This window comes from Rhinolophus sinicus, linkage group LG06 (assembly GCF_036562045.2).
Source record: "Rhinolophus sinicus isolate RSC01 linkage group LG06, ASM3656204v1, whole genome shotgun sequence".
Classification (NCBI taxonomy): domain Eukaryota; kingdom Metazoa; phylum Chordata; class Mammalia; order Chiroptera; family Rhinolophidae; genus Rhinolophus; species Rhinolophus sinicus.
In genome coordinates, this window is record NC_133756.1 from 55,551,505 (window position 1) to 55,571,723 (window position 20,219).

The 20,219-nt window shown below is 43.2% G+C and overlaps 1 protein-coding gene across 1 annotated transcript in view; it reads right to left on the reverse strand.

Annotated features, from left to right (window-relative positions):
- ABCA4 (ATP binding cassette subfamily A member 4) overlaps window positions 1-20,219 on the reverse strand; it is a 106,250-nt gene that overhangs the window by 73,049 nt on the left and 12,982 nt on the right. Inside the window, exons 4-8 of the mRNA XM_019752592.2 lie at window positions 7,851-7,940; window positions 5,299-5,539; window positions 4,143-4,282; window positions 3,396-3,512; window positions 2,531-2,725 (exon numbers count right to left, since the gene is read on the reverse strand). Of these exons, the coding sequence (XP_019608151.2) occupies window positions 2,531-2,725; window positions 3,396-3,512; window positions 4,143-4,282; window positions 5,299-5,539; window positions 7,851-7,940 (783 nt within the window). The remainder of the gene's footprint in view (window positions 1-2,530; window positions 2,726-3,395; window positions 3,513-4,142; window positions 4,283-5,298; window positions 5,540-7,850; window positions 7,941-20,219) is intronic.

Here is a 20,219-nt window from a genome sequence, read left to right on the forward strand (position 1 = left end):
TTCCAAGATATGTCAACCGATACACCTCTTTTTTGTTTAAGCAAAAAGGCTCCAACAAATGAACAAACAACATTTGCAAAGGGTGGAATCAGGAGAGGTCAGGGCATGCCTGAGGGTGGTAAAAAGGCCAGAGTAGAGGAGTGAGTGAGCAATGGCTGTGAAGGAGGGCTGGGCAGGTTTGGAATGACTGTGTTCCTTGGGGATGGAGTCATTAAGATTTTAAGTGTGAAGGTGATGCTGGCAGACATGTGTTTGGAATGAATGTAGCTCTGGTGTCAGTGTGGAGAAATGCCTGAGCCAACAGAAACTGGACCTTGGAATCCCAGCGGAAACAGTTAGAATAGGCTGGTGGACAGACGACAAAGCTTCTGTGCCACAGAGAGCTGGAGCTGACAGATATTTAGGAGATAGACCAAGCTCACTGTGATACTATGACTTGTAATAAGAAATACATGTTTGGCATTTGTTCCTGTTTCTGGTACAGAGCTCCTAAAACCCTTAGAACTTTCTATGTGTTGAGCACCAGAAAGCTGTCTTTGTTGTGTTAATGGTAACTTTTGGAAAACACCTAAAAATGGGGGCTGGTTGCCAGGACAATCAGGTGATTACTGGGTTGGATGTTTCAGTTCCACCCTCCCCTTCCTTCTACCTCCCTTCCTGGGAGGGCAGAGGGCTAGTGATTTAATCAGTCATGCCTGTGTAATGAAGCTTCCATAAAACCCCCATAGGATGCAGTTCTGGGAGCTTCAGCATTGGTGAACACTTGGAGATCTGGGGAGAGGGGCTTCAGAGGGGCCATGGAAACTCCGCACTCTTTCCCCATGACCTTGTTCTATGCGTCTCTTCCATCTGACTGTCCCTGAGTTATATATACCCTTTTGTAACAAACTGGTAACCTAGTATGTAAATTGTTAATCTGAGTTCTGTGAGCTGCTTTAGCAAATTAATCTAACCCATAAAGGGGGTCATGGAAACCTCTGATCTATAGCCCATTGGATAACCTGGATTTGTGATTGGTGTTTAAAGTTGGGGGGTAGGCAGTGCTGTGGGGCTGAGCCCTTAATCTGTGAGATGTGATGCCACTCCAGGTAGACAGTGTCAGAACTGAGTTGACACCCAGTTAGTGTTGGAGAATTGCTTGGTGGTGTAGGAAAAAACTCCATGCATTGAATTGGGTGCAGAATAATCGTGCGAGTGGACACGACAGAGACAGGAGAGGGGTCAGAAGGGCAAGCTCTGAATCCAGGCACACTCAGATCTGCATCCTGTCTAGCAGGTGTGGGATGAGACCTTATTTAACATCTTTAATCCTTAACTTCTACATCTGTAAAATGGGGATGAGCATAGTGCACACTTCATGGAGCTGTTGTGAGGATTAAAGGAGCTAACGTGTGTGTAAACCCGAGAAGAAAGACTCATTTGATGTGAACCCTGAGAAGGAATTGATCTGCTGGGCTTGGCAACTGTTTGCTGACAGGGGCTTCTCACGTACTCTGTATGTTGGGAAGACCCTCAGACTGAACTCTCAGCTTCCCACACTATGCCCTGCTCCTTTAAATGGGCTGAATCAACTATTATAAGGGAGTTACTGGTTTCATCTTTCAACCAATGGATGAAGATCTGCCCTATCCAATCAGGACTGCTCCATAATAACCACATAATGGCAACCAGTCAGGACAGTGAAATTCAGGTCAATCAGAAGTGTACAAATTTGGATACATTGTTTATATAAAATGGACCTAAATGGGAACCTGGGCAGAAACTTTCACTATAAAAGGCAGCCTCCCCTTTGTCTCAGCAGAATACAATTTAGATTGCTACTTGATCTGTCTCCTGGGAAGCAGCTCTTTTTACCCAATAAATATTTTTTAAAAATTCTTTACTATAGTCTACAATTATTTTCATTTACACGTGTAAAAGCACTTAGCCCAGTGCTTGGCACAAAGTAACACTCAATAAATTACAGCTGTTTCGTGGAAGAGGGAAAAGAAAGATAATTAAGGGTGACCCTAAAATCTCTAGCTTGAGAATTTGGAAAAATGCTGAGCGCAGTATTCAGGATAAGAAAGGCCAGAAGAGGGTAAGTTTTGGGGGGAAGGAGAACACAAATCTGTTTTTGGACATAAGTCTGATGTGCCGGCAGAACCTGGAGGTGGGAGTGGCCAACAAGCCATGGGACCTCAGACTCGAGGTTTGATGGCCAATGATGGCCACTGAAGCAATGGTGGACAGGAGAGGGTCGAGAACAGACACAGAACAGACACAGACACTTCAGGGGCTGCAAGGAAGGAGGAGTTGGGGAGCTGTCAGGAGGCAGGAGATGTGCAGAGGAACTGCTTTCAGTGTGGATAAGCTGTTAGAGAACAGGATCCATGTCTGTTTGGGGGCTGGGGGAATTCTTGCTTCTTCAGTGGGGAAAATGAGAGCTGACACCCGAGAGCACTTGACTTGCTAGGAGATCTCTGGCCCCACCCACCACACTGTCTTCAAGGAGCCCAGTGTGGCCCGCAGGTGGCTTGCTGCCCCTTACCTCCAGGTACTGATTAGCCCGGCGTAGAGCATGATCAGTGACGTTAAATATGTCTCTCCAGCTGAAGGTGGCCATGTCGTCAGCCCGGCTCTCTCGAGGACCCTTATAAAGGAAGTTCAGCACAGCATCGGCAGTAACATCTTCATCAAACTGCTTATTCAAAAATGCTTTTACTGTTGGGTTCGCCAGGGTGTCCTTGGGAAGAGGCAATCAAGTCACAGCATTTAGAAATTCCACAGGATTTTTGGTCTTGTTCTAGGGCCATTTCCAATTTTTAATGAAGAAGGATAGAGAATCTAAAGCTCCCTTAAAAAGCTAATGGCTTTTCTTCCATCATAAGATATACCTATCAATGTCCCATTTCCCCCCAAATACACAGGTCTCTATGGAGGGAAGGTGCATATGTTGGGGCTTGGGGGAGAGGGGCGGGAAAAATGGTATACAGAAAGCTTTCTTTTTCTTATAGATCTTTTGTTCTCTTTTAATTATCTCTGCTATAGGACACTAATCTCCTGGATTTGCAAAGCTGGAAATGAGGACAGACACACTCAACTATCTTTTCAGTCACAGAGCTGGGCCTTTGGGGAAATGTCCCTTTGAATCTGAGACCCTCAATTCATAAAAGCAAGAAACCTCACGAAGCCACTCATCTTGGGGCAGTTTTTACATTTCCTCCAGAATTCAAGAAACATATTTCCCACCCAAAGTTAGTGACTCTACTTGGTGACAGCTTCTAGAACCAGTGCCCTTGGGCCCTGCGTGTTGTATCTTGATCTAACTCCAGCAGTGATTAACCCTTTACTGGAACAAGGAAACAAGTGGAACTTTCTTGACCCTTCTCCTCCCCTCTCCCTGCCATTCGTACTCTGATCATGGTCATCTGTGTGCTCTTGTCAAAGAAGTGCCAGATCTGGGGTCCCACTTCTTCCCAGGCTTTGACCAACTTCCTGACATGCTCCAGCTCTTCAAAAGTCGAGTTGGCCTAAAACCAGACAGAGATAGAGACAAGAATGGAAAGAAAGAAAAAAGTGAGAGATAACCTTTCATTGTATCTTTCCTGCTCATGTCACAAACTCTCAATGTTTAGGAAAGGCTTTTCAAGGACATGTCTTAGTTTTCTCAGTCTACTGATATTTCCCCACGAACAATCTGCTATTTCCCAGCCTCCCAGACTGACAGAATCTAATTTCTTAGTATCTCAGAGGTACATGTAATATTGATGATGCTACTGTCTCACAACCCCATTAAAGCTAGATTTGGACTCTGTATGAGCAAATGCTCTTCCTCCCAATCTTTATCTATTTCAGGTAGCCGGGATTCAGACAATGTGAACCCTTCTATTATAGATATAATTCAGGTGCTGAGAAAGAAAACCTCAGTGTAGGCTGCATAGAGAGGGGAGGACCCAAGCAGGGGTGCGGGCACACAGCATCCTGATGATGACTGTGGATGGCAGAGGAACTCCAAGTATACTTAGCAAAAAAACAAACAGAAGCCTCCCAGCAGGAGGGCACAGTCTCTCTCTCTCTCTCTCTCCCCCCTTCACCCCACCCCCTCTCTCATTTTTCCGAATGGTCCAATATAGAAGGGACAAGACCAGCTGGGACCTTACGTTCTTCAGTATCTTGCGTGCAGCAGGGGAATCTGGAGTAAAGAGGATTTTCCCCATCAGCAGAGGCTTTGCTGCTCTCCAGGCTATTTTGGTCAGAGGGTTGGACTCCAGGCTCTGGATCAATGCATTACAAAAGGTCGCTGCCAGAGAGAAGGGACAGTTTTTATTGAAACTCCCGTTGCTCAGAGCTAAACATGGTCATTAGTGTGTTCACATCACATGTCTTATTCAACTCTATGCGGGAGGATTTGACAAATAACCTAAATTAATAGGCTGTACCCCACCAATAACAAGCTCATCATTAGTAAGTAACAAAATGCCACAGTTCGTCTCAATAAGGGCCTCATCAGAGAAACAAAGGATGGGGCTTGCCCTGTGGTTTATTCTGCTTCAGAAGGAGGAGGCTGAGAAGCCTGCTTGTGATTATTGTAAGGAACAGAGGCCATTCGGAGATGAAAGGGACCGAGAGGCCACACGAGGCCTCCCGCTGGAATCTCAGCTTTAGTCTCAACAGTTTCTCTTCAATTAGCTGCTTAACTTCTTGGTTGTGTGTGGCTATCTTAGGGCCCAAAGACTTTCCGTACATGTCTTGCTGCCTCTTTAATGTTTAACAAGAGGGTTACCCCGTTGCATTTCTTCCCCACTCCACTCTCCTTTACCCCACAGGAGCCAAAACAAATAGTGAAAGGTGGGAAAGAGGACTTGCCAGGGACTTGCCATGTGGAACGTAATTCAGTACTACACACACAGATTTTCAGTGCATTGTGTTTGTAAAAACATCCCACAGCCATGTTTACTTGCCAGGGCCCTTGTGACCTGAGCTTGGCTTGCAACTCTGGGCTGCCTCCTCATTTATCTTTCTTTTCTTCCTCTAGAACGCAACCCTAGTTCAATCAGATCAGTGGGAAATGTCCTCTCTGTTCCCTTGCCAAGTGGGTCTCAGTTCTTTCCATGGCTCACACCCGGAACTCTTTATGCACGCCACCCCCCTCCTATGAGGGAACTGGACTTTCTGGGAGGAGAAGCCTCTTTGCTCAAGGCTCCTCAACAAGACCAAGGGAGAGTCACCTCCAACCCTGGTTTCACCTGGACGTGTCAAACCATCAGCTTCACCAACATCAGAGCCCGATTTATACACAGGACTCAGGGAACTTACTTGTTCTTTTGTCATAAGAATAGACAGGATCTTTCCTCATGGAGTCAATCCCCAGGAAGGCCTTATAGTTATTGTCTTCATACCAATTGAAGGAGAACACCCGAGAGCCTCCTCCCTCTGGGTAGCCACACAGGAGGTCAGACAGGATGCCTGTCAGCTGTGTGAAGGTCTCCGGACCGCCAGTCTGCATGAGGGGCCCGGTCACCCGCAACAGGTCTTGAACACTTGGTCGATGGATGAACTAGGGCAAGGCAAAGGCTTTGGATTATTTTAAAGCAGTCAGAATCATAATCTACCATGACGCCAAAGCTCTAAAGTACAGGGAGACCTCCACATATTTATTTGACTACCATGTTTAAAAGAAAACATCCATAGTCTAAGCAATTTTTAATTCAGCTGTAAAATTACACACACTGCTATCCACTGAGGGACTAAGAGGAAACTAGGATGACCCTTAAAGAACATCAAAGAGTGAATCCCCAAAGCATTTTAATATCATTTCTGCCTTCCAGTCCCCTTTACTTGAATTCCTTGGGAATGTGTCCATGGGGGAATGCAGAGAATATTTCTCTATGAGCCAGTTCGTGGGTTCTGTTATTCCATCAAGATGGAGATACTGGGAAAAACTGGGAAATAAAATGATGGAGGAACGGCTCTGTCCTAGAAAGGCAAAGTCAGAGCAAATTTCTTTGCTAAATAATTTAGAATTTAGTTTCTTATATTTGGAAAATTATGTTCTTTGGAAAATTAGCTTAATTTTACCAAATGTGAATTCTTCCATGTTCCTGAAATGTGTGGTTTGTGGTTTCTGTGTGTGTGTATGTGTGTGTGTGTGTCTGCGTGTGAAGATCCAAACAAATATAGAATAGATGAAGTACCCACACTTGGAAAAACACTTTATTGTTTTGGAAAAACTCTTTTTAAATTCTGCACCCAACTAAGAAGAGTCTGGTGCTCTCCTCTCCACGGCACTAGCTGGCCTCATCCTTTGAAGGTAGACCTGTAATGCTGGGAAATAAGTTGAGTGCTCCCAGAGTTGCCAGGGTCTCGACTCCCATAATGCTACCTGGCTTTGCTTTAGGGGAAAATACAAATAAAAACAATGCTGCTTTTATTCCCCAAACACACTTTATTAATCATTTTCAAAGGCAATTGGGAATTTCAAAAACCATTAGGATTCAATCAGGTGAAACTGAAAACAGTTCCCCTACTGCACTAAGTGATGTTTACCTGTCATCCCCTCTCTTTGTCCACATGCCAACACTTGCCCTCTGAAAGCATTGAGCACCGTGTAGAATCCACACAGTGAGTCATGCCTATAATCACAGTCTAGGCTTCAATAATAAAGTCGGAATCTCAAATTGCTTCAACAACAGTAAGTCTTATGACAGTCTTGTAAGGGGGTTATTATTATGCTGCTTGTTTATCAAAGCACTCAGAAATGAAGGGGCTGTTCCAGGGTCAAATGGTCTAGTATCGGTTCATATAAAGTAGGCCATCTGCTTCAACCTAGTTCAGAAAGGCTCAGACTTGCTATCTATACAGACAAGGAATCTTCTGGAACTCCCGCACAGAATTAAGAGTGTTGATATGCACTGGGGATTTCTTTTTAAATTACATTCTTTATCAACTTTAACCCTATTCTACTGACATGAATTTTTAAAATGCTTGTGAAAAATGTTAAACAGAGACTCCCACCATAGCAGGTGGCCATTAGAAAAATGGGCCCTTCTCTAACTCTCCCTGCACAGCACTCTGCCCTAACTTCCCCTGCTCACACTCTGCCCAGGTTGAGCTGAGTTTTATGAAAACAGATCCCAACCACGCAGTTTTCCAGGTTGGCTAAGCCCAAGTCAGCTGACAATAATGGAGGAGGGAAAAGTTCGGGGAACATGGTTTTCACCTTTTGCGTCCCTTAATAACACTCATCACACTTGAAGGTAATTGTTTATTTTACATCTCTCTTCCCCATTGGACCATACGTTGCACAAGGGCAGCTGCCATAGCATCGTCATGCTCCCAGCTGCTCTCATCTATTGCGTGAAATATCAGTTTCTATAAGGGCAAAGGCTGTGCAACCAGATGTTAATTAAAATGTGGACAACATTCACAAAACAGCATAAAAGAATCAGTTATTTTCCTTGTGATGAGTTGATATATGTAAGCCACTTAGTGCTGTAAGCCCTCTATAAATGTGTGCTGCTACTATTGTGGTATAGATTTATGTGGATTTTAAGAGCAAAACATAGTAACAGGCCACCTCCACACTGGAAAGACTTAGATTTGATCGTCAGTCTAATGACAATCTGTGCCACAGCAGACAAGGTGGCATTTCTTCCTAGGTGTGAAATCACGATAGTTCCGTTCCTTTTGCTTCCAACTCAGGAGCACAGATGATGTAGGACATGAACAAGTGCTCTGAAATCACTAGATGGAAATTTCAAATGTGTTTCTCCATGAACAGGTTTGAGGTACAATTAAATTGTGTTTGATAAAATGGTAAAATGGTGGAAAGATAAAATGGAATTACAAACTATGATCTGGCCACTTACCTCTTGAATTCTTGGTGACATATCAGATAATATTCTTCCCCAGGATCTCAGATCGATACCTTGGGAACTACTGTCTAGGAGTGTAGGAAGCTGTAATTGATAGGAAAAATATATATTAAAAAAAATTATATATATATACATACATCATACATCATACACACATATCTGATCTCCTGTGTGCTTGGAACATCCTCCTTCTTTTTGATCAGGACCCTTTCTTTCTGCAAGATTGCTTTTAGAAACAAACTTCTTTTATCTAATTGGGAAAATCAAAGGCTCTATTCCAAGTCACCCTGCTGAGCTAGTCAATCAGAAATAGTTTCATGGTGACATTAAACACGCCAAAGTGATTCTGACTGCTGGTTTAGTGACACCAGACAAGATTCCTGGAGGAAGGAAAACAGAGTGTGGAGGAAGGCCGCCTATGCTTGCCCCCATCTGTTCACCACCAGCTTTATATACACTCGCAGACTTCCTCGTCATTGTTCACGACTTTGCTCCCTTTGTGTCCTTGAAGGCAGGTTGGGTTGCTTCCTCTATGCGACGCTACTTTTTATGTAAGATTTGACCAGTCACATCACCTTTCTTTCAAAGCGGCTGCTGGTAGCTTTAAAGAGAGAGAAGTTCTCCTGCAGAGTCTCCAGTTGGCAGCAGTGTTCTGGTGACCTCAGGCCCATGTGACAACACACAACTGTTCGTGCATTTTCCACAGTGGTGGGGAATGTGAAAGTCCACTTGCTGGCTCTGAGTCCCAGAGCCTCTTGGGAACACCCTGTTTTCCGGAAACCAAGTTCAAGTCCTGAATGAATGACTTCATTCTTCATAGTTTCAAAACTGATTGAATCACTGATCCTATGTCTTTTCAGGACTGAATTCTAAGTTTTAAAACAGTGTTTTTCAAACTCTAGTATGCATTTTGAGTAGGCCTGGAGGGAACCTGCGTTTTAACAAGCTCGACATGTAATTCTGATTCAAGTATTTGTGGACCACAAGCCACAACCTCAGCTTTTTATTTGCCAGTGTGGTTCTCCTAAATGACGGGTGGATGGATCGAGCTACGGCAAAGCACTGAAGCAGGTGGAATTAGGCTTTGACCAGCCTTGCCTCCCCTTTCTCCTTGCTGTAGGTGCAGGGGTCTTCACATTCTCTCTGACCTGAAATTGAAAAATAAATGTAGGCACACTCCTGGGACATTAGCATTTCAGGCTTATTTTCTCATGTAAGATGAAAGGCTTTGTTATGCATGAGAGCTACAAAGCAGACAGGAAAATTTTCCAGAAGAAGGAACAGCGAAGGCACCATTGAAACTATACCACTGAGAAGTATCTTTTAACCTTAACACTAAGCTTAGGCATTGGTCTTGGTATGATTTATTTCACACTCCTTGACAATAGCTTCCGTGTATACTGGGCAAAGCATGTTAATTCTTATTTTTCCCATAGGAGGGTGGGGCTGAGAAAAATCGGTATAAAGGAGGAAGCAAGCAGGTAAAAAATGTATGCCAATGGCAAGTTATCACCAACTCCTGCCAATTCTTCTAACTATTGACAGTGAAACTATTATAGAAGAAAGGGGATCTAAGAGATACATTAATGAAATGTCATGTGTAGACCTTCTCTTGATTTTGATCTGAACAAACCAGCTGACACAGAGGACAGGTGAATATGACCAAGTATTAGAGAATAGTAAGGAATTATTGTTAATTTTGTTTGGTGTGATTATAGCATTGTAGTTTTGTTAAAAGAAGCACGTTTTTATCCGTTAGAGATACGTAAAGAAGTATGTAAGGGTGAAATGATCCAGTCTGTGATTTGTTTTAAAAGACTTCAGGGAAAAAAAGTGAGGAACAGATAAAACAAGAACAGCCAAATGATGATAATAGCTGAAGCTGGGTGATGGGTACATGGGCTTGCATTATAATACTTTCTCTTTTTTATATTTATTTCTATAATAAAGTTTTTAAAATAAAAGGGGTTTTTTTTTGCTTGCAAAAATAAATTGCTGAATAAGTGAAGACTAAGTAAATATTCTCTCCTATATTTTTTTCTTCTTGACGAGGATTGCCTTTGCTCAGGCTCACTTTGCTTCTCTCCCAGAACATTGTGTTAGAACAGCCTTCTGGCTGGTCCCTTGCCTCTAATCTCCTCCATTCCAATGTGCAGCAATGTAGCCTGAATTACCTCCTCCAACAATGTAGCCTGAATTACCTAACAGGCCAATCCAATCATGTCACTTCTCTTGCCCAAAGATCTTCCATGGCTCGCTACTGCTTCCAGGAAAGAGGGTCAATACCAGCCCTGGACATATGGTCTCTTATGGGCTGGTACGTGCTCCCTCTCTAGCCTTCTCTCTTGCTTCTCCTCCCACAGGCTGGGCTTCTTCCTATATTTCCTACATTCCCTAACATGCAAGGCAGTCTCGTTCTCATGCCTCCTCACTCTGCACACCGTTCCCCCTGCCCTTCTCTGCCTGGCAAACTTCTCATCCTTCAAGTCTCACTCCTAACACAACTATCTATTTGAAAACCAATTGTCGCCATGGTAGATTTAGATAACATTCCCTTCTCTATGCTCCTTTGCTCACCCTGCCCTGTTCTGTGTTTTAGGGAACGTTCTTCCCTTCCTTACAGGCTACACCACTGGTAATTATTCTGTTATTTACTTGTCATCTTATACAGCTCAATGTAGACAGGAACCATGTCTGTTATTTACATTTATACCGAGGGAGTGCCAAAAAAATGTATACAAGTGGACACTTTGGTCAACGTCGCTCAAGCAGTTTTCCATAGTCAGAAGTGTCTGGACACTGATGGTAACCACTTTGAGCATCTCTTGTAATTGCAGACGTCAAATGTGACTTGTATTCATCTTTTGTTATTGGTATATTGAGTATTACAATTTTAATAATTTTTTCCTTTCTTAAAATGTGTATACCTCTTTTTGGCTCTCTCTCTCTCTCTCTCTCTCTCTCTATATATATATATATATATATATATATATATATATATATATATATAAATATATACATATATATATTTATATATATATTTATATATAATTTGATGAATGAATAAATATTCTTATTATAGCAACAAGCAAATCAGTTATAACTGTTTATATACATGATACTCCATGAAATGATACGCTCATTTAGGGCAGTATATTAGGGTTTTCCAGAGAAACAGATATAATAAGATATATATATATATATATATATATATATATATATATATATATATATATATATATAGCAGGTCCTTGAATAACGTTTTGTTCAATGTCGTTTTATTATAATGCTGATGAGATGTCATAAGAGTTTAACTCTTGTTTATATCAATGAATCTATGGTAAAATTGATTTTGTTACATGTTCTTTGGCTTAAAGTCACAGAACCTGTCGATAATGTTAAGTGAGGACTTACTGTATATAATATATATGCATACATTGTGTGTGTGTATATGTGTTGAACTATATACATATAAATAAATAAATAAATAAATAAATATATATATATATATATATATATATATATATATATATATAGAGAGAGAGAGAGAGAGAGAGAGAGAGAGAGACTTACTATAAGGGACTGGCTAATGCATATGGAGGCTGGCAAGTCTCAAAATCTGCAGTGTGAGTAGACAGGCTGGAGACCCAGGAGAGCTGGTGTTTGAGTCTGAAGGCAGAAGAAAAGCCACTGTCCCAGTTCAAAGGCAGTCAGGCACGAAAAATTCTCTCTTACTTGGGGGAGGATCTGTCCTCTTGTTCTGTTTAGGTCGTCGCCTGATTAGACAAGATCCACACACACTAGGAGGGCAAACTGTTTTGCTTAGGGTATTTATTTAAATATTAATCTTAGTCAAAAACACCCTCAAAGCAACACCCAGGATAACAGTTGACCAAATATCTGCGCATCCCATGCTTCAGGCAGATTGACACATAAAATGAACCATCACAGGCAGGGATGCTATCTTTTTATCTTTGTATCTCTCAAACTTTTTTATCCATTGCCTTTTTTATAGTAGCTCAGGAAACATTTGTGAATTATAATACTGGACAGTGGAATGAAGGTTGCCTTAGAGGCTATGATACACTCATCAACGTCCAGTTAGAAAAGTCTCTGCAAGATAAGTCTACTTTTAAGTTGTGTTCTCAAAAAGAGCAAATAATTTTTGGTGTTTTCATTATGAAGTCAAACTCCCCCACATTGAGATCCTGTTAGAAGTAAATGCAGTGAAGGAGTGCTAAGTTAACCATTTTCTGAAATTTCATAATTATCCAGTTTTACTAATTCAATCAGTTTTATTGCCCAGGTAGTTCTGAATCATATAGCACTTAGATTTTTTAAAGATAAAAGTAATACCTGCTTACTTACATGAAGGGTAAAGCTTTCCCTGCAATCTGTAGCTACCCTCCAAGAGTAATCACTACTAACAATTTGTCATGTGTCCTTCCAGAAAAAACAACCTTTTACTTTTTTTCCCCATCTTTCCCCTGGTTGACAATTCCACAGACTTCTGCATTTTGAACACAGTTTGTATTTTAATCGCATTAGCTTGTATGGCAGGGATTGTAGAATACCCTGTCTCAAGTCGGGTTTTTGCTTTCCCTAAAGACTAAGGGTTCACTCCAAGGATATGAGAAAAGCATCTCCCCACCCCACATTTTCATCACCTTGTTATCTAAAAGAGTCCTGATAATTCAAATATATTCCATAAACATTGACTAGCACTGAATTCATGTGCTAGACATGAGAGATACAAAAATGGACAGACCTCTGTTCTCACTGAGAAAACTGACGTCAGTGGTCATCCTCACATTCCTGTCCATTGCCCCCAAACTGAGCTACATCACACCCATGCTCAGAAGCAACAGAGTCCCTTCTGTTTGAGGACAATCTCTGCACATAGGCTCCTGACCCTTTCCCTTCTGCTTCTGCTGTGACTTGATTCTCACTATGACAGCAGAGACTGCTGTTTGTCTATCCAACTTGGCTAAAGGTGATAATGCCTGCCTAAGAAACTACATTTCCCAGCCTCCCTTGTATATACATTTCCCAGCCTCCCTTGGGGTGTTCATATGATATAATCTTGACCAATAAGCTATTAGGAGGAGTCATAGGGTGGGGCTTCTGGGGAAGGTCTTTTGAAAAAGGGTCCTCTGCCCTTCACTGTCCCTCTGCCTGGAACACTGATGTGCTGAGGGAGGTACAGCAGACATCTGGAGATCGTGCTAGAGATGCCTGAGGGAAAAGAGGAGGAGACTGGTTCTTGAGAAAATTTGTGGAGCCTCCAGAGCATTCCTGCATGGCCCACCACAGGACTCTGCTTTGGGAGCAAAATGAAACCCACTGTTTTTCCAGCATCCTGTTATACCCAATGGCAATTTCTAAATGACACAGTTACACATTTGACAAACATACATTGAGTGCCTGCTCTGTGCCAGCTGCTGGGAGTACAGCAATGAGCAAGGCAAAGTCCTGCCTTTATGAAGTGTATCTTCAAGAATGTCACTGATGTATTTTTAGGCTTCCAATCATTATTATTATGTATATGTGCTCAATATTCTCACATATGAAAGACAGAACTTCTGATCCCTTTTCACCCCCTCCCCTGTAGCTATAGTCTAACTACCCCCCCCCCCCCCATCACCACCTGTATTCCTGCACTTAAAGTAGTCCACATTCAGGGGCTTTACTTCCTCACCATGTCTCCCACCCTCACCATGCTACTAAGAAGCTTTAACTAGAACCCTCCATTTCCTCCTAGTTTTTAAGTCTAAGGGATACTTTGGCTTCTTGTCTTTTCAGACCTCTCTGACTTTCTTGACACTTTTGGCATGTCCTTTTCCTCACTTGACATCTGTTCTCCCCTAGTTTGCTCTGTTTCTTGTCTGCCTTGCCATGAGCTCCCCTGCCTCCACCTTCCCCTTCAGTGTTGAGGGTCCCCAGGGCCTCCATACCTTCTGCCTCTCACTCTGCACGCTCTCCTTGAGAAGTTCCATTCCCTTTATCATTTAATCTGCTACCTTTTTGTTGATGATTTCTTAGTCTCCATCTCCAACCCAGACCTCTCCCCAGAACTCCCGATTTATACATCCAACTGTCTGCTGGTCATTTGCCCAGATCTAACTTGTCCTAAACTGATCACGTCACCTTCCCCCAAACCAGCTTCTGTTCCCGGATGCCCTTCTTCAGTGATGGCATCACCTTCTGACCAGTCACCAAAGTTAGAAGCCTGGGAGTCATCCTGAGCTTTCCCAATTCTAATCCCAGTGTCAAAATCCCCAGCTTGGAGATCTAGGAAGTCGTGCCGGGTCTGAGTGTGGGGCAGGATAAGCCCTCTGATTTACAGAGGAGATAGCCAAGGAACATCTAAAATATTGCTTTGGGAGGAAGCTGGAATCAAGGACCAGAGTCCAAAGACGCTGTGCAGAGAAAAAACAATCAGGTACTAGATGATCGGAAGGTACCTAAAAGGAGCTAGGAGCCCAGAGGCACAGAAAATAAGGAATTGTCACATTCATGTGTCCAAAGAGATTAAACATCAAGCAGTCACCAGCTCCTATCACTTTTAATTACTTTCCCTTCTTTGTAAGTTTGTTGTCTGTTTTCCTCACTTTACTGTGGGCTGGAGATTATCTGTGGCTGTGTTTTGCCTAAGAGGACATCTCTCCATTCCCTCTCCTTTACCTCCATAGGCTCTAGGCACACTGGTCTTAAAACCCCATCCCACGTCAAATTCAACATATTGAAAAGCACCTGTTCTCTAGTCCTATCTATATGTGGCAATATCTATTTACCAATACAGATCGATATCTATAAATACATTTTTTAGGCTCTTAATTTTGTTTTTGAAATTATCGGACCTTGTGTAATTCATTTAATAAATGATCTGGTATGTTTTCTCAGCAATCATTGCAAATACTTGGGACTGTTTGTAAAGTGGGGAAACCTGAACAATAAACTAGTTTTCAGATTTCAAATTTTATGAATACTAAATTTAACAATAAAGTTTAATATTATCTTCCTTAAACATTTAATGTTTATTAAGTTCAATTCTAAAGTTTATTCTGGTATTTCAGAGCCATAATTCGTTTTTTCCAAGTCTCACACACTTTTGTAGGCCTCTGCAAAGCTTGCAGCTCTTAGATGCTATGACTACCGCTTTAGGGCCTAATAGATGAACCGCCAACCTGCCCCATTCCACTCCATCCTGACCTACTAACCAGAGTCAACTCGTCTGAAGCCACTCACCTTCTCCACAAGGTCTTCTTTCCGTTATGACCATTCTCTACCTGCCTCCCTTCCCCCTGGGTTAGGTGGACCCTCCTAGCTGCTCCTAGAATTCTCAGTGCATTCATTTTTCACTCTTATATTGGTTTGCTATGATTTTTAATGTATCTGCCTCTCCACTGCACTATAAACTCATTAAGCATAGGGATAGGCTTTTTAAAAAAATATCCTCAGAACATACTACACAGATGTGTTGTATTAATTAATAAGTAAATTAACTATAATCTAGTGGAAAAGAGACAGTCTATTGAGGTTTTAGGCTCCATGGGGTATCTCTATGGTATGATGGTGACTTACAGAAAGGGTGTGGTCAATTCCACCTTGGGGACAGGGAAAGTGACACTTTAGCTGATATTTGAAAGACCAGTTGACACCAGTGAGGGTGAGGGCAGAGTTTGTAGATGGAAGGGGAGGGCCAGGAAATCCAGGTGGAGGGAAGAATGTGAGGAAAGTCAGCAAGGGAGAGTGACTATAGAGATGGCCAGATAAAAACAAGACCAGGAATTTGGGAGACAGCAGCTTGAGGTGCAGTTTTGTGTCTGGTTAACACTTTCTTTTTCAATCTTGTGAATAATTTAATAATATTCATTATTCACATATTCACTGAGCTCAGCTGTTGCCTGGTACTATAGCTGCAATTTCTTTCTGAGCGCTTTCCCATCAAGATGATAAGAATCTTGCACTAACACCTTCGTTTTAGATACCACTTACATCTCAGAATAGTGCCAACCCCTCCTAGCCAGCCCTCCATAAAATCTGATCACCAATTGTCTGAATGATGTTGCCATAAATTCTAAACTAACTTTCCCAGGACTCTCCTCTTCCTTTAGTTCCCTCCCCCGTTATCTATTCAAATTCTCATGGATTATTCCTGCCAAAAGAATCAGAAGAGAATGTAAGTTTATTTGAATGGAAATGTAAAAACATTTCTGGAAAAAAGGTCATAGAACAAATGGCAAGTAACACACACACATACACATACACACACACCCACTGCTTCCTATGCCAAACAAGTTCTCTTAATTTCCCAAATAACAAGTAACACCTCCACGTCACAACTGGCCCAGCACCACCAACCTAAGTTCAAGGTCTGGTTAGACCTCATAAGGAGACTGGATATATAAATAGGATTATGGGAAGGGTATTTCTCTATTATCTCCCATCAGCTATGGTTGGTCTGAGGGGTCCCTGGGCCTCGATCCTGTGGATACAAGGCCCTATGCAGTAGCCAAGAAGATTATGGTTAGTCAAAAATCTCTCTTTGGGTTCTCATGGGACAAGAAACATGCCTATCTTTTGGGACAAAATATTTTTTCTGAAGGCAGCATAAAACATATCAGCTACAAAAAAAGTCTTGTTTGAGCAGTATTTGCTGATGCTTTGGATCCAATGGATTAATTAAACAGATGCCAGGCAGCCAGCACACAAAAGGAACGTTTTATGAATTGACTTTTGTTCACTTTCTCTGATTCAAAGAACACCATTTGGAAAACAGTGTGGATTTCTAAGTTGAGAATCTACTTAACACAAGGGTACATAGGTAGCCTTAGGTTACCATGTCTACAAGGATGACATGGCGTCTGGGAACCAGTAGATTCTGGGGCGAAGGATGGGCAGCTGTCTTGAAAGCACCCAGACAGAGGTGAAAAGCAGATGAAGTGGTGGACAGACAGTGTGACCCGCTGTGTTCAGTCCTAGGCTGCTGCTACAGGAAATCCAGATTTATCCGGTAGGGAAGTTGTTGCTAGGCAACTGGGAGAATGTGGATTTAAAGCATGTTTGTTGCAACCTGACAGTTGTTAAGCATCAGATGAAAAGAGAGGAAGCTGGCTTCAGTGGTGAGGGGGCAACCAGAGGGGACACCCTGAGTACCAGGAAATGCGTCATGAGGAGAGAATTTAGACTAAATCACTCAGAGGTGGGAGGGAAATGCCAAACTATCTCTAATAGGAGAGGTCACAGAAACATGCTGTCTCCCGGGACTGGAGGGGACAGAGTGTCTGAGGAGAGGGTAGGCTCTAGGGTATGTGAACAGACAAGTTATGGGACTTTCTTTGGCTCAACAGAAACTAGGCCCCTTTCTCTCCATTGTGACTTCAGTCCCAGTATTTATGGTTGATGAAAGCAAAACTGAGTTTGGAATCTAGCGGCAGTCCAAAGGTCACTCTATGAGACAGACCTCTTGCTAATCTGAGGGGTCTGTGGAAGGAGAATGTCCCACCTAAGTGTTTGAGGAGGACATTTCTGGGAGTGGAACAATAATGGGGGAACAGTGGGGCAAAGCAGCTGCATTCTTGCTTTGATAAGAACAAAAATGTTTTCCCATTTCTTCTCTAATGGGAGTGTCACTGCAACCTCATGGGATACATAACATGGGTCATGTTATCTCGATTTTACAGATGTGGCAACTGAGATCCTTTTAAATGACAGCAGGTTAGGGGCCAACCCAGAGCCAGGACCCAGTCGCCTGGCCACCAGGAGAAATGTGCTCCCGAGGGCTGCCCACGCTCTGGTCCTCTCACCAGTGGGTCCCACGCTCAGGGGAGAAGCCAAATACTTCATAATGAGTGTTAAGGAAGAATCTTTGGCTATGTTGAGATCCGTTAGAAAAGGACGTATATTAACAGGAGGCAGGAAAGAAATTTTAATGCAAAAGCTCTGGCATCTGGCTGCACAGGTTCCATGAATCCCCAGCCCCCGTGTGTCTGTGTGAACTTGTATTTCTCTAGGGAAAAGGTTTAAGGCTGTTGTCAGATTCTCACAGGGAGTCCTAATCCATAAGAAGGTTAAGAACTACTGTTATATAAAGACAAGAAATATAAGAGGCCAAAATTCTTCTTAAAACCAGTTGACCCTGGAGAGAACCTGATTGCTACCTAATACCTGGCACTAAATCTGTATCTACTGAACAAAGAACAGGACCGCAGGACCCGCTATTCTAAGAGCAGCCTTGGGGCCTGCTCGTGTCCTAAGTGACTTTAGTTTTGACCTCTCAGTATTGTTGTCTCTTTAAATGCACAAAAACAGCATAGGATCTGTCATGAAAATAAGCCCTGGTCCACTGTATGTCTGGAGCCTGAAAGAAATCAAGGCAGGTCAGTCAAGCCCATGGGCCTAATGTACATTTAATGTATGCACATTAATGTTCCTCTCTCCTATTGCCATTTTACGTCTTCTTTATTGAAATCTGTTTACACAGGTGAGAGTTTGATTGTCATAGACACAGTTTTGTAGATGTACGCAGAAACAAATATTATACTAAAGCTGAAAATAAAATGTGCTTGCTGTGGCTTAATAATTTTCAAAAAACCAAAAAACACCCTATTTTCTGACTTTGTTTTCACCTGGGAGCCCTCCTGCCTTCCCACCCCCTCTCCAGGCTCCTGGCACTGGGCCTCACTCCTGTCTCTTCTGCCCTCCCAAAACCGTCACACAGAAATGGGAGAAAGTTGATACACCAAAGACTAAGGTTATTGGAAGGGAGAGGAAATCATGAAGTTAAGTCATTAATGAGACCTCACTATAAAATCCTGGAGACATGGGGCTTTTCCAGAGAATTTTGACGCAGCAGTATCATCCCCCAATTGAAACACATAGTTGAAATTTAACAAACCTCAATGAATGATCACAGAGGGCAGAAACCATGGCCAGCTCATACCAGGCAGTGTGTAGTCCACCCACATTGATTCACCCTGATTCAGGAATTTAGGGAGCAGAGCCAAGAACAAAGCAGGGCAATGAAAGGAGCATGGAGTCAGGGCACCCAAGACTGGGTCTTTTCTTTCCCGCAAGGCAATGTTCAGTCACCCCATATTCAAAGAGACTCAGGTAAAATGAAGTCAGTAAGGTAAAAACCATGCCAGAGTAATAGTTGAGGGGAAGGAAAGAAAGCTGAATCATGCCACACTGGAAGAGACTGCAAAGGGGAAAACCATGGGCCCAAATGCCGGGGAGGCCAGATTTCCTCTATCAACATCCACTGACGGGGGGTAGGGAGGGAAACTCAGATTTCCCAGCAGTGTGGCAGGTCTTGGCACCCGCCTCAGTTCCCCTGCCGAACTTCCACAAATAAACATCAGAGCAGAAGGGACAGATTTGCTTCTCAGCAAGATTTCAAAGCTGTGCACCAGAGTGGAGAAAAAACAGGAAGGATCTAGAGGGAGGAGAAGGAGGAGGAGGGGCATGCTTACCTCGGGCCAAATCAGATGGGAAACGTCCCAACCCCTCTCCCGAAACTGACACACCATTTTTTATGAGGTGTGAAACATTTCAGGTAATGTTGGCAGTCACGATACTGTGGGCCCAGGTCTGAGCTGCTGGGTTTCCAGCTTGGGGCGGTAAGCCTGAAAGACCACAGGTGAAGACAAGCTCTTTCAATTCACAACCAAGGTGAAACCAAGAAGGGCTAAATCTCCCTGGAGAAAATCCAACCACCTGGCTGCTTGTTTCTTTCACCTAGGTCACTGGGCATCCAATGTGAGCGCGCGCGCGTGTGTGTGCGCACGTGCATGTGCTTGCACGCTTGAGAGTGTGTAAGTATCTGTAAGGAGATGGGTGGGGTGAAATAAGGTCATGGTCTTCTATTTGGATTATTTGAAGATGACAACACTGACTGACTCCAAGGGGCTGAGGAAAAATACAGCTGGCCCCAGTTGGCGCTAAACCCCCAAACCTCCTCTCTGATTCTCACAGCTTCCCCAGTTGCTGGTGCGTTGCGCTCCCACCCTCCAGAAACCTCCCCAGCTCCTTACACAACAAGGCCAGGTGCCATCACAGTGGTTTACCGGGGTTGTCCCTCTTTCTTTGTTAATGAGCACTGACTTGGCATTTCATAAAACCTTATTTATACACTGGCGTATGAGAAAACAGCCCAGGAGAGCAGAAGGCCCAGAGTTCCCCACACTGCAGCTCAGCGTGGCTGCTGGCCAACCAGCTGCAATAACAGCCTCATCTCAGAGAGGCCCCGGCCCCTGGCCTCAGAGCAGCCCCTGCCTCCCCGATGCCCCTCTCAGAGGGTGGGAGTGGGGGGTCTGCCCTGAGCCTTTCTGTGCTGCCTCAGGGTTGTTTTTCTAGAAA